Here is a 24,129-nt window from a genome sequence, read left to right as displayed (position 1 = left end):
GATGACACATCTGTTCTCTGCACACAATAATAACTGTTTAATTTTATAGAGGACTCTCAGTCAATTGAATTCAAAAAACTTATCAGCATCACCTGGTTTTTACTTTCTCTTGAAAGCAGCAGTGATTTTAAAAACACAACATTTCTGCTTGGTCTTTGTTTTATTTATTTTAAAAGATTAAAAGTCACCTGGCCTGACTCTGTACAACCTGAAAACACACATTCATCACTGCCATCACCTCAGTTAATACAAAACAATCACAAAGATGCATCCAAAATATCTATTAAATAATAATGAGAAATAAATCTCCTGATATGAGTGAGGGTGCACTTTATTTTCCCAGTGATGGTAACTGTGAGTCTAAAGATTATGAGCATCCAGCCAGAGGTGAATTTATATGAGTTGTCATTTTGACTTTACTCGTAAGTAAATCTTGCTTTATTTTTTTGTTTGTTTTGCTTTTACTACACGGCCCTGGAGTTGTGTGGAACAGAAATCTGATCCGTCAAAGCCCATTAACCGAGGGATAAATCCTCAAGGTCTGCGTTTATGTTAAGCAGTGAGAGAAATCAGTGGCATATGAAAGATTTTCCCCGTTAACAAAATCAAAAACGAAACCAAGCTGCATTCATAAAAAGTTCCATTTATTTCCAAGTCATTTTATTTACAAATCTTACAAATCCGCCATTGCTGGAGTGCATGCCCGCGTCGGAAAGATGAATAAAACATTAATTTAAAACAGCTGATGTGAGTTCAGTTCTTTGAGGCGTTCTCCTTGTTTTCACGCTGGAGAACAAACAACAAGCCGCACCGAAGCAGCAAACGTGTTTCAGGCCAGTCCTGCTCCACAGGATTACTGGGAAGAGAATTCAGCTGTGAATCCACTGTGGCTTTACGATAATCCCATCAGAGCCGGCCACAGTGCAACGAGACTACAGGACTCCCGAGCCTGTTAGCGCTGATGAGAGCCCACAGTGAAACAAAGACACGCATGACGCAGGACGGGGCCAATCTTCATTAAAAACAACACAAACACTCACTGTACAAACAAACCAGTTTACAGCCTTTCAAAGCACCACACTGTCTGATTCTAAGAGATAACCTCTAGTCTAGCTTTTTAAAAGTTACACTGATAGAAACACACTTTACAGAAATTCCTTCTCCAGGAGTAAGTGCTCCTTTAAAGCTCATTAAATATATATATTCCCTGGGATACTAATAAAAGCCTGAGTTACCCATTTTAATTATTCTGCATGTTCACATGACATCAGGATGTTATTATAACCTCAGTCGACTCTTTTAATTAACAAAGACTTGTTTAATACTCCTGTCATTTCAGTCCGACTCTAATATCCTCCTGGTTTATGGAAAACAAAAGGAACTCCTGGAAAATATCTATGGGCATCTGTGTTTTCAAATCTGTATGTTAATATTAAAATATCTGCCATCTTTTAATAAAGTCTTATCAGGAAGGTACTGAGGAGAAGGTTGCTCAGAAGTTTACATACACTAATGGTGACATGAATCTGATTTATACGACTGCGTACGAGAACCACTGTAGGTAGAAAAATAAAAAATGGAGTCATTTCTGCAAAGAAATCTGTAATTTTGAGATTCATTCCAGAAATCGGCAACAAAAAACAAACATTTTGATAAACAATAGTCAAAAATCAGCTAGAAAGAAATTCAGACATTTTTTTTAGATTAATCAGAAAATTTATAGAAAAAATTCAACTTTTCTTTCTTCTCTTTGTCAAAATGTAGTAGGTTTTTGTGGAAAATTTTTATTGCAAATTTTAAACTTTTAAAAATAAAAATTCCACATTTTCCAAAAAAATTGACATGTAAAGTTTCTACAACTTTTAGCGTAATTTTTTTTTCTATCTATAGTGGCTCAACTGCGCTGCTGTAGATTTAAATAATTTATTAGAAAAGGAGACTTATTACAAAAGGTCACCCAGTAATGCAATGGCATTGCACACAGTAGTACAGGAGATATTGGACTTTGTTGCTCCTACTTGTTTGCGTGTTGTGGAGTAAATTTTCTTTAGTTGCTGTTGAGTAGAGGTCGACCACATTACCCGTTTTCTGACGCAAAAACAACAAAAATCTGATAATTGTTTGCATTTTAAGTGGTTGTGGTGCAGCAGAAAGAGGGGCAACGTTCCTGCAAGAACCACAACAGCGTGTATATTTATGTTTCAAGTTTGCAAAGTTAAGCATAAATGATTAATATGATTAAAAAATATTTTTTTTATCAATTGTCCACATTAGTTAACATTAGTTTAAAGGTTAATCTTTGCCAAATGAATGAGCCCAGAAGGTTGCTGGTGGATTTAACCAAACATCAGCTGTGGTTCATCTACATATCTGTAAGCAAAAACAGTGTATGTAAACTTCTGACTGTAGATTTAACGAGGCGGCATCAATAAGGAGAAAACTTTTGCCGGTCAGATTTTTTTGCACCAGATGTCGACATTTTTGCAGTATATGGGGTCAAACCCTGAGTTAGGCTGGAAGCTGCGGCCGGATGGACGGTCAGGAAGGGGAGCGTCTTCATCCCCAGCAGGCTGGAAACCGGCAGGGCGTAGTGGGGGCTCTGGATGGCCGGCAGGGTGGAGGGGTTAATGCCGGAGGGGGTCGGGCTGGAGGCGGCCAGGACGGCCATGGAGGTGGCGGCGCTGGAGGCGGTGGGGACCGTTTGAGAGAAGCTCATGTTGAGGTCAATGGGGGTCGCAGAGGACGCGACCTGCATGGTGTATTTAGCCATCTCTAAACTGGAGTCCAGAGGGTGGAAAATGGTTTAAAAAGACAAGAAAAGAAGAGATGCTTAGCTAAAAATAACAAAACCTGAAATGGAGAAAACATTTTTGTTAACTGGAACCATGTTTTACGTTTACTGAAACATACTGAAATTAAAGATGTAGAAATAAAAGGTTTTGTGTTTATGAATCAATTTATTAGCCTTTCAAACTTATGTAAAACAGATTATTTCTTGCATTCAAATAACCAGTTTACGCCAGTTGTCAGCAAATTACGGCACTTCATAATACTGGTGGCATTTAGCCACAAAATGGCGGCAGTAAAAGCTGGAAGAAAACACCAGAGTCGTTACTGTTTCACGATAATTGAACACATTTTTGGAAAATTGTGTTTCCTATTGAGTATTTGTCACCCTATTGATAATCACAGTAAAAACCAATATGGAAAAACTTAAACTACTATACATTAATAAAAACTAAATATTTAACAGATGATAACTTAAATAATAATAATAATAATAACAACCAAACTCCCAAAACTGAATTGGACAAAAAGTCACAATGAAACTATACTATTACAAAACCAGGGATGAGAAAACATAAAAAAATCAAAGAATGAGCTTTAAAAAAAAAAAAGAAGAAGAAGAATGAGAAGAAAGCAGCGAGTGAGGATTTTAATGCAGCCAACAGAACGGAGCAGTGAGTTGGAACAAATCCAGTCTCACCCAGAAACACAACAAATCTGCCCTTTACAGCAGCGTGCTGTTTGGGTGTCTTATCATCAGGCTGCGGTGTGAAGCACGGCGGTACGTGGCCGCCCTGCGTAATGTCTCACCTGGCGTTGATGAGGTACTGGGCCACGCCGATGCTGGCCGGCGAGCCGCTGATCGTGACTTGGCGCATGGCTGAACCATCAGTGGCGCTGGCAATTTTGATGTGCGCTCCAGAGACCTGGCGAATCTCATTGATCTTGCTGCCTTGTCTTCCAATTATGCAGCCAATAAACTAGCGGGAGGAGATTGAAAGCATGTAAATAACAAAAGAGCTCATATTTCAGCGCTGTCCAGGAATTAGATCTGACAGCAGAAGATAGGAGCCGCCGAAGCGACTAAAAACAACCCGGTTATCTTTCTATTCTCTCTGATTCTTACCTCTAGTCATATGTAATAAAGAAAGTCTGGCCTGTGAAGTGAAGCGGGATTTGATAGCAAGTCAGCGCAGTAGAAGATTGGCTTTTAATCTCCGTTAATTCTGAACATTTGAGGGAATTTTCTCACTTGTTTTCCATTTAATATGATGGTCTGTAAACAGAGAGAAGCGCCGTGCTCCGCCTACCAACCAGCGGCTCTGAAACTCGCTGATTACCGTGTCAAATCCTTCTTGTTTGTTTTATGCGTGGTGTTGACTGACAATTCACAATTTTAGGGAAAGGTTACTTGCTTGACTCTTTCATGATTCTCTATCGGTTGCCTGGTAACAAGAAGACTCCAGAAAGACAGCGGTCCAGCCAGCAAAATGGCCAGACAGGCACTTTGTTGTTTTTGCATTTCATTAAACGGAGAGAGCGATAACGGGAACTTTGAAGGGCCAAATCAGGGTTGAGTGGTCTTCCCTTTGTTTTTAGCCTGCAGGTTTTCTGCTGGCCTCAGAATGAATGCAGCTTAATTTTCACCTCATTCAACGCACTACAATGACTTTAAACAACTGGACACGAGTTTGAATTGTTGTTGTTTTTCTTATAGCTGCTGGCTCAGTGGACCACAGTTGTTTAATTATTGCTAAAATCAGTGAATACTTCAAACTCCTCCAAAATCAAAATGTACATGCTGTTTGTAAAGTCACAGTTAAAATGAAAGCAACTTGGTTTATTTAGCAGGTCCTGCTTATCAGTCACATTTGTGTCATAATATTCCAGAAATGATATGGAATAATATTCCTACATTTGAGGTCTGCACTAAATATTTTTACAAAGTAAATATTTAGTTTGAAAATGAAAAGTTTGGTCTGAATAAGTATCTAGCTAGCAAAATATATATTTAGTTTAAAAACTAAATATATGGTTTCAAACTAAATATTTTTTGGTGTCATTTGATATTGAACCAAATATTTCTATGGTTATTTATTTCAAACATGATAGAAGTATAAACTGTCAGACAAAATAAGAAACGCAAGAGATGTAATTTTGTACCTCAATCTTAAATTGAGTAATCTTAAAAGGACTATGACGTATTTATCTACATACTTACAGTGTGGATGCAAAAATCCTGCACCAAAATCCTGATTTAAATATCTGTTTAGTTGCAGTCTGAGTAACTTTCCACCCTTGACTGGTTTAAATGCCTCATTAATCTGACCTGGGCTTCAGTGCTATGTGAACACCTATCTGCATCTTTGAGCTGAAATTAACTAGCTTTATTTACGAGTAGTAATATTCAGCAAAACTGCAGACAACTCCTCTCTGACAATGCAGCAGGTGAATTTATGAAGTAATATCTATCGGCCAAGAAAAAGGAGAATTACTTTCTGTTGCTCAGATGTGTGCATTCCAACATCTCCCATCATAACTCGTCTCCTAGAAAGTTTTAATGAACTCAGCCGCATGAGGATGCAAGTGTTGGTGAAATAGTGGAGCACTTACATCATTAGGTATTGCCAGCTCCTGTGTACTTGTGGGTGCAGAAGCATCCAATCCTGCAAAGTAGGACAAGAAGCGCTAATAACAGCATTATGCTGATGGTTCACACATTCATGACATGAAAAATCAACATCAATGTGGCTGCTTCATTAATATTATGTATCTTGAATATATAGATTACAAACACAAATGTACAGAGCTCATCCTTTATCTTGCTGCAGTTTTAAATCTGAGTTGAGGATGACTATCACTTAAGATCTGCCTGAAAAATCTGCTTCTCCGTCTAATGGAATCTCATCAAAAAGTTCATTTATTTAAAAAGAACAAAAAATGAAACTCAAATACTTATTACACACAGAGTGATTATATTTTAAGCACTTAATTCTGCTTACAGCTAAAGAAAAAAATCTAATTTAGTTCAAGAGCAACAGAAAAGTAGAAGTTTAATAAAGAAATGTCAAACTGACATGGAAACTTGCGGCTCACATCCTGAAGAAAAGGCGACTGCACTGCAAAAACACAAAATCTTACAAAGTATTTCTGCTCTACACTCCAGAGCCAAAATCTTAAAATGACTTAAAAGTAACTTTTTAGAAAGATAAAGCAGCTCGTTTTATGTCAACAATAACTTAATATTAATGAAAAAGTTTTACTTCCACTGGCAGATTATTTCACTGATGAGACATTTTGTCATGTAATAAGTGAAATAATCTGTCAGGAGTTATTGAGTTAAAGAAAGTTTCCATCTTTCTGAAAAGTTACTTGTGAATCTTTGTCTTCAAGTGTACTAAGATATTTGCAGTAGAAACAGTGAGGTGATCTATTTGTTGTTCATACAGAAATAATGAAATTAATGTTTAAGCAATCAGGGTTTGGCTGAGGCTCCTTTTGCATGAATTACTCCATCGGTGCGGCGTGACATGGAGGCGATCAGCCTGTGGTTCTGCTGAGGCGTTCAGTAAGTCCAGGTTGCTCTGATAAAACCTTCAGTTCATCTCATTCCCCCCTGAAAGCCACAGCCAGCCATCACCAAGTCCAGGCTTTGAGATTTACTGCAGCCGATGTTTAGATGAATTTCCTCCTGGACAAGTCGAGACGTTTTCAAACCACCTGAGCAATAATTTTTCCTTTGATTCAGCTGCATTGAAAAGTTTCAGAAGTTGGAGACGTCTGACTGCAACTAAACTTTAGTGTGTATACTTTTTCTCTCCACTCAGTTTTAAAATACTGTTTGTTCTGCATGCACCAAAAATTAACATTTTAGAAATGTATCACTCTGTGTTTTGTATCTCTATAATTTGAGTTTCACTTTTCTTAACTTGAAATTGTGAAATAAATCAAACCTTTGATGACATTCAAAGTGACTGAGAAGCACCTGGATCTGTGTTTCTGTTAGCTGCATTTCCATTCCAAATATGCGCAAAACGTCGATATTCTGCGGATGTTGAAAAACAGTTTCACAATTACAGTGCTTCCATTAAATAAGAAGCAGAAATAAAATCATACATAAATAAGTTTGTTCACACAATAAATCATTAAAAAAGCATGATGTCATCATCCTTCTACCACTTCCTGTTGTCTTTTTTTAATCTTTTCTGCCTTTAGTAGCATCTGGTTGTTGATCACATGAATTGTGATGCAAAAAAAGTGTTTATATTGCAGTTTTATATATCAATACAGCTGATAAACAATTCATCCTACAGCAAAAACCTATTGAAAAATGTGGGGGTTTTTCTTTTTCAAAATTGCAGTGTTTTTATTAAGTAAATTTATTTCCATAATTCCCATTTTGCACAATTACATGGTGATTGGAGACGCAGCTTGTGATGCAGTGTAATGTTTGTGGTTAGTCGGGGCAGATTAAATGAGTTTGGGACGACTGAGGTTGGGGATGATGTGGCCGAGATGATGTTAGATTTAGAGGAGAAATGTTGTGAAGGTAAAGGATTTTTTGGACGGGGGTAACTGGGTGAATGGGCTTCAATTTGGGAAGAAATGAGAAATTGTGAGAAATATTTACTGATCTGTAAATATTCCTGTCATTTTTCCCATTTTCCTCGCCCAAAGAAGCTGCCATGACTCTGAAATATCTCAGTCTGTCTGCTTCCGTCTGTAAAATATTCCTCTTTAGAGTGTAAATATCTCAGTGGCTAACTTTCAAGATTATTGATGAAACAATTCTCTGGTGGCTTGACCTTTAAACTGGCTGCCTTTTTCTCTCTCCTTTCATCTGCAAAAAGCAGAGTACGACTAGAAAAGCCACCACCTATAAAGATAAAAACCTGTGAGAGTCTGTAAACTCAGAGAATGGAGACATCCTTGATCCTCACTGAGGTAACAGCGGCGTATTGATGGTGTGATTTCCAAGAGGAGTGAAGACAGAGGGATAGATGGACTTCCCCGGGGAGCCGTGGGTACGTACCAGGAAAGGTAGGGTTGCTCTGCCCAAGGGAAGGGAGGGGGATATGCTGCATAGCCAACTGGTGAAGCTTGGTCAACTGCAGGGTAGGAAGGAAGTTAGAGCTAACCAATCAAAGTGGATTATTTCAGAGGAGCTGAAAACTACAATCTGAAGTTCACAAACATCACAGATGGTGTCAGTGTGAAAGAGATCGATCTGCCTTTAGAAAGCATGCAGAATACAGTCACAACTGATCATAAATGAGATCATTTCCATTTCAATCAATGCAGGTTACTACTGTGGGTTAGTGTTAGTCATGTCAACAGATCGGGGTTACTGAAGTTTCCTCTCTGCAGAGTGGGACACAGAAAAGGGCGTATTGGTGCGCTTGGAAGGAGTGGGCAGGAGTAGATCGTTAGGACGGATGGCGGTCGCTCAGACTGGCTCTACTTACATCTTGATGTGCAAATGCATACTGTCCTGGAATTGCAAACGCCTGGAAGGACACAAGACACGAGGTGTGACAAACTGACATGTTGGAACACAAAACAGAAACTGTGCAGCCGAGTCTGAAGTGTGACCCGGCCGGGCGCAGTGGAAATCCATTCCCTTCCCGGCTCTAATGTGTATGGATCTGATGGAATTTCATCTAAATGTCATCTGCTGTTTTTCTGCCCCTTTGACTGTGGCTTGAAATCCAATAACATAAACAGATGTCTGATAGGTCAGAGCGCACACAGCCAAAATTCAGGACAGCAGCTTGCCTTACAGACCAACATGTGAACTTTACACGCAGCCCGTCTTCCAGGTTCCTCTCTGCCATGCAGGAACTCATGTCTCACTTTTTACACATCTAGTCATGCAGCAGCCACAAACCTGTGGATATTTTAATAGGTTGGTGCATAATTGTGAATTGAAGGGGAAGGAATTCATGTTTTTACTGAGAAAAATAAGAAGATGTGGTGTTTATTTTGTATTCAACCCCCCAGAGTCCAAACTTTGTTCCAGCAGCAGTTTTCTACTGGCTTTGAACGTCTACAAACTGAAATCTGTTCATCCTCACTGGTAAAATAGCTCAAAAGTATGCATATGGTTTATTCATTGGTTGGTCCATTTTTAAAAATATGCATGGTTTTTCATTTGTTTGCTTTTGAAACATAAGTGTAAAATTAACCCAATTAAAAATCCACAGTATTTGATTTTCAGCTAAATCCAAAATGAGGTGCACTGATGTAGTTTTAATTATTTAGCGAAAGCAGAAATGATGGAGGTGTCTGGAAGACGGTGTGAAAATGGAAATTTCACACAGATATCAGTGTTTTTGTTTGTGGTAAAATCCTCAGCTCTCACTGAGATGTGTCGACTCAGACAAACATCTTCATGTTGAAACTTCAGCTGTTTCTGAAGTGCTAAAGGAAAATGTGATGCCTGGAAGCGTGAGCAACCTGCAGCTCTCTCAAAACCAAACAAATGGTTTGGATTATGGATGCATTAACAAACAGTCAGATGAGGAGCTTTTCAGTAAGTTCTTATGCAAAATTTGCTTTTAATATCTATAACAAACTAATTGGCTTCAAACTGAGACCAATCCGTCTTCATCTTTCAGATCACCTCATTCTAAAAAATTGTTTTTGTTTTGTAATAAACCATTTTGGTCTAAAATCGGAAAGCAGAAATACATTTGAAACAAACTTTGCTAGCTCTTACAATAAAACATTAAAAATGTTTCAGCTATATGTGAGTTTTATTTTGTTGTTGCAGGATGGGAAAAGCTGCTGACCTGGTTTATCTCTTGAAATCCTTTTAAAATACAGTAAAGTTTATGTGACAATTTAGAAAGTAGCACATAAATCAGGCTGAGAGAACTGATGCAAGACGTTGTAAAAGTCACATATTTCCACATAATCGTCTGCCTTCAGCCTCCTTAACATTTTGCCTTTATAATCTCTCTGCATGAAAATATTACCTCAGAGCAGTTTGTTCTCACAAACGAGTCCCTCTGGTGGTTAATGACCAGTGTTATTTAGCTGCTGCATTTATTAATTTTCATATACTTTAGAAGATTGATTTCTCCTGTTTGACACTTACTTGTGCAGAGTGCTGCGGTGCCAACACAGCGTGAGCTCCGGCAGGAAGGACCTTGGGACGGTAAGGAATAGTTGCTCCTTTCGGTGGAGACTGGAAGCACAGGTGAGCAAACCAAAGAGCAGAAAACATTATGCACTCCCACAGCTGGCAGCGCTGCATTTTATCCACTGCTTTATACCACTCACTCAGCATTTTTATGCCCCGTACATCTGCAGTGAAAGGAACAGTAGACCCTGAAGCACAGAGAGCTGTGAGCAGACCCCATAATTAGGAGTAAGTTGAAGCTCCAATCCAAACCCAGCGCTGCGCTTGATGCAGCAGGAATACATTAACAGTAACTTCTCCAGCTGACAGGCTGCAAGAAATACTAAAAAGCAAAACAAAGAGGTTCATATACTCAGCAGGCAGCGACTGATAGATGGATAAGGAATTAGACTATGAATGCAAAAACTGCTGCCAGTAAAAATGCACCAACGTTTATTTCTAGGGTTTTTCATACTGGGACAAAGGTAGAAAAAAAAATCACATTCCAGATTCCACTCTGACATTAACTCAACAAATGTGGAGCCAATTTGGATCAACTGATGATCAACAGTTAAGAGCCCAATAGAACAGTGGCTTACTGGTCTGGAGCCTAAACCAGTGCATTAACACGAAGCCAGAACAGAAAGACTTTTTTTTTTTAGTTCTTAGTAATGTTGGTCTGGTAATTGTGTTAATTTGGTGATTTAGTGTTTTTGTGGTATATTGTGTGAATTGTAGTCTATGTTGTGTGTAATGTCTTGAGCTGCTGGGACCTTGAATTTCCCCTTGGGGATCAATAAAGTATTCTTCATCATCATCATCATCATCATCATCATCATCATCATCATCATCATCATCATCATCATCATCATCATCATCATCATCATCATCATCATCATCATCATCATCATCATCATCATCATCATCATCATCATCATCATCATCATCATCATCATCATCATCATCATCATCATCATCATCATCATCATCATCATCATCATCATCATCATCATCATCATCATCATCATCATCATCATCATCATCATCATCATCATCATCATCATCATCATCATCATCATCATCATCATCATCATCATCATCATCATCATCATCATCATCATCATCATCATCATCATCATCATCATCATCATCATCATCATCATCATCATCATCATCATCATCATCATCATCATCATCATCATCATCATCATCATCATCATCATCATCATCATCATCATCATCATCATCATCATCATCATCATCATCATCATCATCATCATCATCATCATCATCATCATCATCATCATCATCATCATCATCATCATCATCATCATCATCATCATCATCATCATCATCATCATCATCATCATCATCATCATCATCATCATCATCATCATCATCATCATCATCACAGTAGAAACTGTTGTTGTCCCTCAATCTGAGAAGAGAAGTCGGGATATTTCCCAATAATTTATTTGTACAGAGAGAGAGAGACGTTTCCAGGATTGGATGCATCAGGATCAGAACTGAATCTGAATGAAGAACGAAACTTTTAGAGATCATGACGCTTCATGTTGGGAGAAAATCAAAGAATGTCAAACACAGAGGTGGAAGGATGATGGTTTGGGATTAGAATAAGGACATTTAATGGTCAATCAGTCAACCATGAACTTTTCTGTGAACCAAAGTAATCTTATGTTAAATCTGTAATTTTTGAAAAGGTTAAAGCCCAGTTTCCTTTTTCTGAGTTTTCTTTCAAGAGCAAAGTCATTTCTTTTCTTTCTGCCCAACAGCTGAAGTCCAGTGTGTACTGGGTCAAAACCAGGATAGCAAACAGACACAGCAGCTAATCTACTTCAAAACAAATCAAAAAGGGAAACTACAAAACATATAGATAGCTCACAGTGAAAAAATGCTGTGGGGTGCCTTAAAATAAATGTTTTCAAACCTCAATGAAGTGAATCAACACTGAAACAAGAACTGGGCCTGATTGAGACGCTGAATTATTTCAGCTTTCCTTGTTTTCAGTAAATGACAGTAATCTGGTTTCACTGGAAGTGAGACCATTTAATAAGTCCTGATAATGAAAACCCTCAAATCAAAACGGAGTGTACTTTCATCTAAATGTTTTGGATTTTATTTTTTAACGAAAGCAAAAGCCTCCATTTTGCTTTCAATGCTCATTAATACTGAACATCTTCTATATTTCCAGATTGAACCCAAACCGTTTCCACCCTCACAGAACCGGCAGCAGAACTCACCTCCAGCATGACGGAGCAGATGTGCCTCACACACTGAGTGATGGCCTGTGGAGTGCCGGAGATTGTGACGGCCCTCTCTGTGGAGTCCGGCAGCATGTCTCCTGCCACCTGAACCTGAGCGCCTGTGGTCTTCACATCAACCCAAAAGACAGACGAGACAAAGGTTGTTTATTCCTGAAAATAAGGCGCTGAAAAGCTGTTTGGAGATTACCCCAAACACCCTGTGACCTGCAGGGAGCAGCTGCAGCCTAAAAGGCAAAGCATGCTCCAATATTTGAAGAGACACTCGCAAATATTGTCCGTTTGGATGGTGGGCTAAAACTGGTCCATACAGGCACACTGCAAAAACACAGGATCTCACCAAATCATTTCAGTTTCTAGTGGCTATAGTACGCTTCAATAAGACAAAACTAACTTAAAAGTAACTTATCAGGAAGATATAGAAGAATTCATTGATACTGATTTAGAAAATTCCAGTTCCATTAATAAATTATTTCAGTGAAAATTACAAAAGTAAGAAGAACCAGAACTTTTAAATCAACATTAAGATATTATTTACTTGCAACAATCTCTTTTATCTGGCTGAAGCGATTCTTGTCAGTTAGTTTTGTCTTATTTCAAGTGCAATAAGATATTAGGACTAGAAACTAATATCCAGGACTGTAGATATTTTGTAGTATTATTTGTAAGATTCTGTGCATACTGGGTGTTATTTTCAGACGCAGTCACCATCTTAAAGCAGAAAAAACAAGAATTGTTTGATTTCTGAGTCTCGGAGGATTTTTTTATTCCTGTGTGGGTTCAGACAAACAAATTCCAGCTGGAAAAGACGGAGGACAAGCAGCCCGTACCTCCCTGATCTCTTTGATCTTGGAGCCTCCCTTGCCGATGAGCGAGCCACACTGGCTCCCTGGGAAAACCAGACGAAGTGTCACAGGTGGCTTGCTTGTCACGTTGCTGTTTGTCATGGCTGCGGTGATATCCTGGGGGGATTCAAAAATATGTTGCAGTTGTTTCCTTTGTTGAACCTACAGAACGTCAGCTCGGTTTGATGTGTCCTTTTCAGTTATTTCTCGAAGCCGGAGGAACGAAACGCTTCTGGAAATGTTTTTGTAAAAGAGTATGATGGACGTTGATATGGAGTCATGGTGGAACGAAAAGAAATTACTCACTTCTAGGATTTTACCAAGTTCTGACATCATATAATCCCTTCATTCCTGTTTAATCCACAACGGGGCTGATGGATGTATTAATAACTTTTACAATTTTGGTTTTCTTTATTTTCTTCTTATACAATACAGACCCATTCAATAAATTAGAATAATCTGAAAAGTTCAGGAACTTCATCACTAAAAGAAACATATTATATGGATTAACTGCACGCAGCTGGATGTTTGAAAGCTTAATTTCTGTTAATTGTGGTGATTTTTGCACTTCCAGTTGATTAAAACCATGACCTTGAAATCCAAATATTACATCGGACCAATAGAAAAAATATTTTTAATACCTGAAATAACAAATCTACCTTTTGTTATTTTCAAAAGGTAGATTTAATCTGACAAACAAGACTCCTCATATATTTTGATTTATTGAATACAACTGTAAGCTGCAAAAACACAAAGTCTTTCCAAATGATTTTTTTCTGGCTTCTGCTGTAAATATCTTAGTAAAGTTGAAATAAGACAAATCTAATTTATAATTAACTTTCAGCAAGATATTCCAGCTTGTTTTAAGTCAGTAATTATTTTACTTTGATGATGAAAAGTACTAGTTGCATTGGGAGATTAATTTACATATAGAAAAAATGTTTTGTGTAAGTGAAATAATCTGCCAAGGGAACTAGAACTTTTTCATCAACATTAAAAAACTGATTTAAAACAAGATCCTGAAACGTTACTTGTAAGTTAGTTTTGTCTTATTTCAGGTGTACTTGGATAAATTTACTATAAATCAGACCAGAAAAGATTTTGTGATTTTGCAGTGTATGGGAAACCTTGTAGATCAAATATACCACTGACGCTGCCGGGCAACCATTCTGTTTGCTCCGACGTGAGACATAAAATATTAAAGTTCATGACAGAAATGCTGCAGAAAGACCAAATGTCAATGGCTTGTTTGGACGTGTTGTCAAGACGACAATATTTCTTGAACAATCTCTGGAGACGTTTGGTCATAAATACAGAACAAAAACCTTCTAACTGCTGAGCACGGTGGGGGACGGGTGGTGATTTGGGCTTGTCTTACAGCCACTGAGTCACCCATGAATTAATGTGTCAACTGAATTTGATTTAAAAGTCACATGTGAAGCCATCTATATGATGATCTGCAGGAAATGAAGCAGTACATGAGCTGAAAGGCCCATATATGGAAACCAGCAGCTTTAAGCTTTTGAATCTTTTCCAAGCAAACTAAAGCAATCATTTAGTTGCTTGAATAACTTTTTTTGTATTTGCTTCATAACCATTGTTAGCAGGTTAAGACCTTTGGAAGCAGAAAATCTGACTTTAATCTTGAGATCAAAAGTCAGAATTCTGAGATAAAAGTCAAAATGATATAAAACTTTTTGGCCCTAATCCTCTACCGTACCACTGACAGAGAAAAATCTAAGGTGTGTTTTTGAGTTCTCGAGTTAGAACTCATTAACCTTTGACCTGATAACTTGCTGAGGATGAATTTGTACCTCTTCAAACTTCTGTGCGATCATGGAGAAAGCCCTGAAGATTCCCTCTGTGGGTCCAGTGATGGTCACTATCCTCTCCGGAGACGAACCCTCCGATATGTTGATGCGAGCGCCGCTCTGCAAACACAGGCTGTTGGTCATTCAAACTTTGTTCTGACTGATGACTTCAGACGGTACTCACCTCTTCCCTCATCTTCTTCACTGTTTCTCCTTTCTGAAACCAAAAAGATTAAAAAATATTTATCAATTTTTTTTAAGGAAAATTCAATTAGGAAGTACAAAAAAAATGAATGTAAATGAAATTGACCTTTCCAATGATGCTGCCCACTTCCTGTGAGAGAAAATAAAGGAAGAAGAGGAGCAGGAACAAGGTGTAGTCAGAATGAAATCACTTCAGATGGGTCTGTAGAGGAAAAACAACTGGAAGATCTGCTGATTACCTTTCCATGCATCAGCAGCCTCAGCGTTAGCGTGACGTTCAGGCCGCCGTCCAAGGTCATCTCTTCCTTGTCGGACATCCTCAGTGACTTCAGGTGAATACTCTGCAGAGAAGACGAAGACGAGTCTGTGTGTTAGAAGTGGTTTAATGCTTCAGGATGTGGAGGAAATGATGTGTAAAATTGAGGAGGAAATCAGCCACATCCAAGAACATCTTCAAAGGTGCAGTTTCATCTGGATTTCTTCTTTCTTCAGGTATCACTGAGTTTCTGTTGGAGGTGAAATGTGTCTATTACAGGCTCTACTTCTATGAGTTTCCACTTATGAAGATTCGGGTGCTTGTGCTAATGGCCATGTCGTGCATTGGTATTAGCAAAGGGAAAATGAAGTGAATCATTTCCTGCCCTCAACTATTTTTCTGCTAGGAAGCAACCTGACGAAGCAAAGGTAAAAGCTTTTATTCTGTGGTGGAAATGGCAATTCTCCTGAGTCATTATGGATGGACCTTAATAACACCTGCAGCTCTGGGCAAAAGAATTGACGCCCAATTAACTTTACAGCACTTTGTCACATTATAATTCCAAGTATCAGTGTATATTATGGGGATTTTATATGACAGACCAACACAAAGTAGGGATGGTGAACTGGAATGATAGATGAATACATATCTGAAAAAGGAGCTGAACATTTTTATTCACAGCCCTTTGGTATAATGTCCTTAAATAAAATCTTTTCCAAACAAATACCTTCACTGCAAAAATCCAAAATCTGACCAAATTTTGACATGATTTTAGACATGGATTTATGTCTAAAATCAAGTGCAAAGTACCTTAGGACACTGGAAATAAGACAAAAATACTCAGCAAGATATAGGGGCTGATTTAAAGTAAATAATTCCTCAATACTGATCAAATGTATTAGTTCAATTGAAAATTGATTTCACTTAACATAACATTTTTCCCATGTTATTAGTGAAATAATCTGCCAATGGAACTATAGTGTTTTATCAATATTGAAGAGTTCAACATAATTTTACATCTGTCAAATAAGATGCAAATAAAATATAGCAACTTTTTAGGTTGTAACTTGACGTCGAAGGTTTGGACAGCGAGGTAAATGAAGCACATTCCAAAGTTGGAGCAGCTACTTTCATCCTGTTTAAAGGATTCTCTGGAGAGTTTATCAGGGTCGGATGGTGTCTGAGGCGTTATGGATCGCTGCTGTTTGTCTTCTCATGGTGGAGCTGTGAGTTGGGGGTGGAGATAAGCCTATCACATGCTGCAATCTTCACGTGTCTTTAGTTCCAGCTAAATAAAAGTTGTGTGACTCCCTGGGATAAGATGAGACACAAAGGAAGCCACTTGTGCTGTTGAAGTCTAAGAATCAAGTGATTAGAGTGTGACTTCCCTCTAAAACAACACAGTGTCCACTGTGTCTGCTGCATGTCCAATTATTTGTATTTGTGGAACAAATAAAGAATGATGATGCATTAAAACAGTTTGTTGGACTTAACGGCTGCAGCTCTATAAAGGACCAGAGTAGCAGCGTTAATAAGCTTATCAGAGTTCTGAGAAGTTATTCTTCAGACTCTGACGAATGATGATGCATAACTAATGACCAAACTAATCTAAGTGAGGGAGGGAAGTAATTTTAGTCAGAGACAGTCTGGATTTCAGTGAACATCCCATTAGGGCACATTCCCACCAGCTCCGTTTAGCCCATTTTAATCAAACTCCAGTTCATTTAACTAAAAAGTTCAGTTTGCTTGGAGAGGTGTGAATGTGTACTCAAACTGATGTGGACTAAAGGAGCGAATTCTGGTCCTCTGATAACCCTCGGTCTGAATTCAGTTGAAGAGAACTCTACCACAGTTTGAATGCATAGTGGGAGCGCCAAACTACTGTGCAGGGCATTCTGGGTAAATACAACCAAAACAAATGTGCATGTCTAGCGCCAGCAGGAGAAATGATTTGTGGTCTTTTACTAAAGACAAATCCTCCAACCGCTAAAATCTGGTGCTACTCCATTTTTGTTTACATTTTGTGAAGGAGGAAGTTGCGCTTAGTGTCTTCTTCAGAGGTTTTTGTGTCATTTCCTTTAATAGGTCTTGGTGCAGCGCCCCCCACCCCTCAGGCAAGGAGAGGGAACAGATTTTTCAATTAGTTTGATTTGTTGACGGTACAGAGAGAAAGCAAACCGCAGCAGCTGAAAAGGGGATAAATGTTTCTATTTTGGTCCCAAATTAACTGAGTTTACGGGATACCAGGTATGAAAACATTCTAAAAACATTTCATGCAAAGTTGCTGAGCAGAAGGTGTTTACTGCAAGCTAGCAGCAATCCTGATTGCCCTTAAAAGCAACAATTTAATCTGATTTGACTTGCATGGTTTTCCATCCCACTGACAGATAGATGAAGTCCTTCCTGTTTGTCTGTATGAAGGTGAATGTTTATACAAGATGAAACATGTTTCTGGGTTGTTTTTCACTTCCGATGTTCTGCTTCTGATGACTTTATATTCCAGCCAGATCTCAAGACAAAAATGAAAAAAGAAAGCTTTTTTTTTTACCAGCTGTGCCGATGAAACAGAAATCCGATGTCTTGATTTGTCATTGCCAGACAAAATCAGGGATGTGTGGTTTACATATCCAGCAGAAGTGGAGTAATGGGCGGGGCTTCACTGCTGGTAATCCGGTTAAAACATGTTTTGATGTTGCTCTGCCATCCTGGACATAAACCGCATATTAATACATGGCTTTTAAATCTTCCACTGGATTATTCTTCTGCAGGGAATTAATGTATACCCAAAAAAACAACTGGAAGATATTGTCAAGTCAGATATTCAGCACTGTTTAGTCCACGTTCATTGAATTCTAGTTGCTGTGTCTGGAGAGTCTGGTTTGTTTGGAAGGTGTGAATGCCAATCGAACTCTGATGCAAACCAAAGAAGCTAACTCTGTCTGTCCACAAACCTCAGTCTTGGCTGGATTGAAATTAACTTTGATGCAGTTTGAATGCATATGTGGACGCCAAGTGGACCGGAGCCTGGTCCAAAAGTAGGAAGTGGACTATGAAACAGGGCATTGTGGGTAAATGCAACCAAAGCAAACATGCTAGTCTAGGACTAGTGGGAGAAATGACTCCCACTAGTGAAGAGAAATCCTGCAACCGCTCAAATATGTCACCACTCCATTTCTGCTTGCTTTTCATGAAAATGGAAGGTGCTCTGTATGTTTTATGTGTCATTTCCTTCTGTGGTTCTTGTTGTAGCACCCCCACAGGTGAGGAGGGGAACAGCTTGCTTAAAGGGTTTCGTTAGTTTCACACAGTGAGAGAGTGAGAAAGATATTTTAATTGAACCGAGTTTATTGGACTATCAGGTGGGAAAGCACCCAAAGTGGTTGGGATGTTGAAGAAAAATGGTCTGAGAGGATCCAACTGGAAATCCAGCCAAGGATCTTTATATCTGGAGTTGTGTTTTGTTTGGTCTGATGAAACTGAAGAGCAACTGTTTGGTCATAATGACCATCATTACATTTGGAGGAGAAAATGGGAGCCTTGGAGCATAATCCTAACTGAATTATGGCAGTGGCAGCATAATGTTGCGGGGCGGTTTTGCTCGTACACATCATAAAATAGATGGCATTATGAGAAAACAACATTTTATGGAAATATTGAAGCAACATCTAAAGAAACCTGCAAAGAAGTAAAAGCTTTGGCACAAACTGATTTGCAAAATGGACAAAAACCCTCAGAAGCTACGGTGGATACAAAGTGGCTTAAGGACAACAAAGTCAGTGTTTGGTGTGGCCATCATAGAGCTCTGATCTCAATAATATGGAGAAGTTGTGGGAACATTTAAAAAGTGTGTGTGATTGAGGCAGCATGCACACTTTCACCAGATCTGGAACCAGAACTGCAGCAAACTATTGAGAAGGTTGAAGAATTAAAACCAAAAGGTTTGACACAAGTCATGCAATTTAAAAGCCAAATACAGAGGAAATGTAAGCAACTTTTCTGGTTTCCAAGACATAAATCAATAAATCTGATATATTTATTCTCTCTTCATTAACACTTGTAGCAAACAGAAATAAATTTGGTGATTCCAACTGACCTAAAACAAGAGACGTTTGGTCTGGTTTACAGACAGAGACAAAAACAATCTCTGTGTCTTTTTATTTGTTGTATGTAAACTTCAGGTTTATGTATTTCAATAGAAGCTGTTCACTATTCCTTGGTTGTGTAATTTACAGCTTCTAATTCAAACTCCTCCATAAATCCTACCGTAGAGAAACCTCACTATTTAACACATGGAAAACCACCAAAAACTGAGTCAGTCAGACCACCAACCGTTCAATCCAGTTAGCGATAATCATCATGAAATGTGTCAGGATCAACTGACCCAAATAACGCAGTAAATTAACAGGATCAGGAAATGAACCAATCCCAACCGATGGAGCCGCACGGATCTCAACCATCTGATCAAACACACCCAGAAAATAAAAGAGAGACGGACATCTTTCAGCAAACATCCACACCGTTCCCGTCTCTGTGTGTTGGTACAATGACTACATCAAACAAACAGCGGCGTCTCGCTCTAATCCTGCAGGCCCAAGATTTGTTTAGTTAATGCTAAGACCCTTTTGACCTATTTCTGTCATCCCCAGCAAGTCAAGACTTCTGAACAAAACCCCGATGCACAACGGCAACCGAAGAGTTTACACGATAAAAAAGAAATCACCTGTGGGGAAACTCTGCTCTGTGAATGCTGACAGACAGAAGTATGCCTCAGACAATTTAAACACACACTCACACACACACTGGGCCTTAATCCTGGAGGGAAATGGGGAACAATGTCTAAGTGGATTACTGGAGGGATTTTGTTAGACTATGAATTCAAAATCTAAGGGTAAAGCAAGGAATGTCTAATTTTGAACAATGTGATACCATTGCGATGAGTTACGCTTTATTACATACTGTATTCCACTTTGTTTTAAAGGGGTCTTCAGATCAACAAAAGCACACTTTATATTTAATGAAATGTGACAATTATCACATTAAAAATGTTCAAACAACCCATGAGAGAGATTACAGCGTGACTATCTGGAGTGGAGACTATTTATAGCGTTTTGTGAGCCTCCACATATCATGAGGCGATACAGAACTCAGCATGAAGGTTATAACAACGGAGATACATCAGAAGTTTGGCTTTAGGTCTAAATTCAAACAATCCTGGGCTGTTTGAAGTGAAGAGTTTAAAAGAAAAACCCAGGAGAGGAGCGAAAAACAAGCCGGAGCTGAAAATATCTTAGCCTAATAGGAGTCAGGGGTAGCGCGTTAAAACAAAGCCTCGCTTTGTCTGGCGCCCATTAGATGTGCAGAAGCAATACCTTCAAGTTTCTCTCTGGCTAAGCTTCAGGATAACCATTAACAGCCATCTGAGCAACCTGCAGCCACGAAGGCCGGCTCTTGACCAAACTGACCTTGGAGTGGGAGAAATTCCTACTCGTCTTCTTTGGTTCTGGTATCTTTGGGATGAATGGCCTTTTAGTTTGAAGTCCGAGTTCGGTGTTTGCTCCCTTTGTTTTTCAGTGATCCACAGAGTGGACAGATGGCTCCCTGTGCCCTCAGAGCGGCTGGAGCGAAGGCAGGCTTTGCTATTAGTCCCTCAGCTTAGACCGAGATAAGCCCCTACGCAGGCAGGGCAAGTGGGCCCGCATCTCTCGCCTAATTCCCCCTGTCACAGCCACTGAGGAGGCGTTCCTCTGACCGGAGATCCACGAGGCCCGGCGGCAGGGCAGGACGAGGGGTGAGGAGGCTCGCCGCCTGGATGCCGTCCAGCACAGACACAGCGATCAGCAGCAGAGAAAAACCCAAGAAGATCAAGGATTCTCAGAGAGACAGTGAAGAGACGCCTTGTTAACCAGTGAGTCTTTATGACCCTGCAGGACGGCTGCGCCTCTCATTAGGATCTCAGAAAGATTCCTGCCTGCTTAAAAATAACCTAACTGATGGAGAACAATGTGGCGTCAGAAGTATTTAGTGATGTTAAGCACAATGTCTTCATGGGGTGCGCCCCCCCTCCCTCTCCACTCGGCCTCTGCCCTCCCCCCACAACAAGCCCTTGTGGCCTCGTAATGAGGCCAAACTGGATACAATAAAACCATTCTGCGCTGAAAAATGTATTCATCTGAGCTCAGAAGCTGTGAAGGAAATGAATCAGTGAAGCAGAAGTGGCATATTTAATTATCATTCAGAGCGTCTCACCAAGACAATAATGGCCTCATGGCTTGTCTATCACATATCTAGGAACGCGTTATATCCACTTTACAAGTAGCATCCTTCTTCCGCCTTATAGTGATATTCACTCACAGACAGGAACAGATGATCACAGGAGAACGGAGCGGCTGCAATTACAGGTAATTCTGCTCTTATAAGAAAAGCTCAGAAAAATCTCTGAATCCCATTTGTAGTTTTTTTTTTTTTTTTAGTTTAACAGTTTTTTACCTTAAACACAATTTGTTAAAAGTTTATCAAAGCCAAGTGCCATGAAAACATAAACATTTTCAGGTTATTACTGTAAATGTATCCCCATGAGATTCTATGTGCCAATTCACAAAATGTAATCTCAAACCGTTTTACTTTAAGCTGGTAATAAATTCAGATTTCTGTTTCCAGAAGGAAAAAAATACTAATTATTTACAAAATATCAACAGATTTTAATACGAGTGATGGCCTGGGGATCTCCAAGAGAAATCAGTCAGGAGCCCCCCAAAAGTTTTCTATTGCTTGTCTGGAAGAACATTAAAAAGTTTTTGATGCTAATTTGGTGGAAACTGGGAGAGTGGGCGGAGCTCAAAGGTAATCATGGATAACCAAATAATATCTGAGAAAACTCGTGTCAGATTGTTGCTATGGTAACACAACAATCAATCACTTAAAATTATTCTTTGTACTTCTACAAAGGAAACTTACCAAGTCCTTTAAATCTTAACTTTCAGTTTTAAAAAAACTGAAATCTTATTTTATGCCATATTTTTATTTATGCTGAAACTTTAACAGTATTCTAATTGTCATGAAGCAAATATTTTAATTTTAGATCTGAGGAAATTCAAGTTTTCCCCATGATGTTCTGGGGGCTTATGCTTTGGGCCGGCTCTGTCATCAATTCCCAATATTTCCAATGTCTGGCTTAATATTGAATATAGTTTTGAAATTTTCTGTACCAGCCTTTGTATTGGATTTTACTCTGAAACTGTAAAACTTTATTTAAAGTTTTTGTAGAATTGAAATGTCAGAGGATAATTTGGAGTTGATATAAAAGTCTCAACATGTTCGTCTTTAACAAAACGCTGCAGAAAAATAGCATTTATTTGAATAAACTCTCAAACTCCTGAACAGTCTGGTAGACATTTTGTTCTAATCTATCAATTTGGAACAGGAAGTCCTTCTGGTAATGACAGATGATGGGCAGGGAAACTATTCTTCACCATCAAAGTACATTAGACAGCATGATAATGGAAATATGCGAACAAAAACAAGAGCTGGGTGTACTGAAGTAGAATGAAAACGCACACATCTCCAGATGAGCCGTCTGGACTTGAGGAACACAATCCTTTTGTGTCAGTGATAGTAAAATCTGAGGCAGCCTGGTTGTACTCGGTGACACAACGTTGTTGTAGAATGGAGACAGAAAGGGTTCTGTGGCAGACAGCCAGGGGAAATTCATACTTGGACCTGTCAGATGATGAGAAAGATGGAGATGACTCATCTTAGTGATCCTTGTATATGCATTACAAGATGATGTGAGGAAGAGGAGGAGGAGGAAGACGAGGAGACGGGAGCAGAGATGAGCAGATGGTTACAGACACAGAAACAAACTCTGACAAGGAGTCATCGTCCTCTGAGAATCACAACAAACATATTTAAATACCGACTCATTGTAGTAATTACAGCCAGAATTAAATTGCAGATTTTAACTAAATCTTAAATTCAACCTAAAATATTATTCATGCACGAGTGAAAAAAAATATTTGATTTTAATTCGTCAAAATTATGTAATAATGTAAAAAGTGTAAAAAGTGTAAAACAAGTAAAGTGTTTCTTTAAAGTGAGTAAAAATTAATAATACTAATAAATTTAGTCAAAGGAAACATATTTCCAAATCTTTTGTTTTTCACAAATCAATACATACTAGATTTAGACCTGTTAGAGCAGTGCAAAGTATTTCCAGTAATATTTATTGTTTGCTGCATTACTGTAGCTCCATATGGCTCAGCAGATAGATAGATAGATAGATAGATAGATAGATAGATAGATAGATAGATAGATAGATAGATAGATAGATAGATAGATAGATAGATAGATAGATAGATAGATAGATAGATAGATAGATAGATAGATAGATAGATAGATAGATAGATAGATAGATAGATAGATAGATAGATAGATAGATAGATAGATAGATAGATAGATAGATGTATTTCTGCTTTCCAAACTGCATTGTCTTTATAATATTTTAGATATGCTCATCATGTAGGCAAATTTTCTGCTAATAATTAACTGAATAAATAAACACTGAACAACTCTACAGAGATTAATTGCAGTCTTTGTTTCTGTTAATTATGATTATTTTCCACTCAAAGCTAATGAAAAAGATTTGCTGCAAGTGTAAATTAAATTAACCAATTAAGTTTTGAATATTGCATCAGACAAATAATAATAATTTGAAACAATAAAAAGTGAATTTTGAGCTTAAGGAAAAACCATACCTTTACTGCTTTAAGGTTGTTATTAATCAAGTTTCATTGGACCAAATTTTCTAAACTAATTATTGGTTTCA

At 38.5% G+C, this 24,129-nt stretch overlaps 1 protein-coding gene and 1 long non-coding RNA gene across 2 annotated transcripts; one reads left to right on the top strand and one right to left on the bottom strand.

The window, feature by feature from the left end:
- Positions 1-623: 623 nt before the first annotated feature.
- Positions 624-21,304, bottom strand: zgc:110045 (uncharacterized protein LOC664755 homolog). The gene is made up of 13 exons (XM_044137078.1): positions 20,771-21,304; positions 15,292-15,393; positions 15,159-15,182; positions 15,033-15,065; positions 14,852-14,968; positions 13,023-13,154; positions 12,172-12,300; positions 9,887-9,976; positions 8,253-8,294; positions 7,820-7,895; positions 5,401-5,453; positions 3,598-3,767; positions 624-2,777 (listed from the first exon to the last, which is right to left on the bottom strand). Exons 2-13 carry the CDS (start codon positions 15,367-15,369, stop codon positions 2,426-2,428), a joined length of 1,296 nt encoding a protein of 431 aa, XP_043993013.1. The 5' UTR covers positions 15,370-15,393; positions 20,771-21,304; the 3' UTR covers positions 624-2,425.
- LOC122842854 lies at positions 5,407-12,192 on the top strand. The gene is made up of 3 exons (XR_006372631.1): positions 5,407-7,811; positions 9,895-9,988; positions 12,123-12,192. It is a non-coding gene; the product is annotated as an uncharacterized LOC122842854 (long non-coding RNA).
- Positions 21,305-24,129: the final 2,825 nt, after the last annotated feature.

Source organism: Gambusia affinis, linkage group LG13 (assembly GCF_019740435.1).
Source record: "Gambusia affinis linkage group LG13, SWU_Gaff_1.0, whole genome shotgun sequence".
In the NCBI taxonomy this organism is placed as follows: Eukaryota; Metazoa; Chordata; class Actinopteri; order Cyprinodontiformes; family Poeciliidae; genus Gambusia; species Gambusia affinis.
This window is presented reverse-complemented; position numbering and strand designations above follow the sequence as displayed.

Coding starts and splice junctions, on each gene's coding strand:
- zgc:110045 (XM_044137078.1), bottom strand. CDS start 15,369: ATGTCCGACAAGGAAGAGATGACCTTGGACGGCGGCCTGAACGTCACG. Junction 5,454..7,819: donor GAGCAACCCTACCTTTCCTG/GTACGTACCCAC, acceptor CCTACTTTGCAG/GATTGGATGCTTCTGCACCC. Junction 2,778..3,597: donor CAGTACCTCATCAACGCCAG/GTGAGACATTAC, acceptor TCTGGACTCCAG/TTTAGAGATGGCTAAATACA.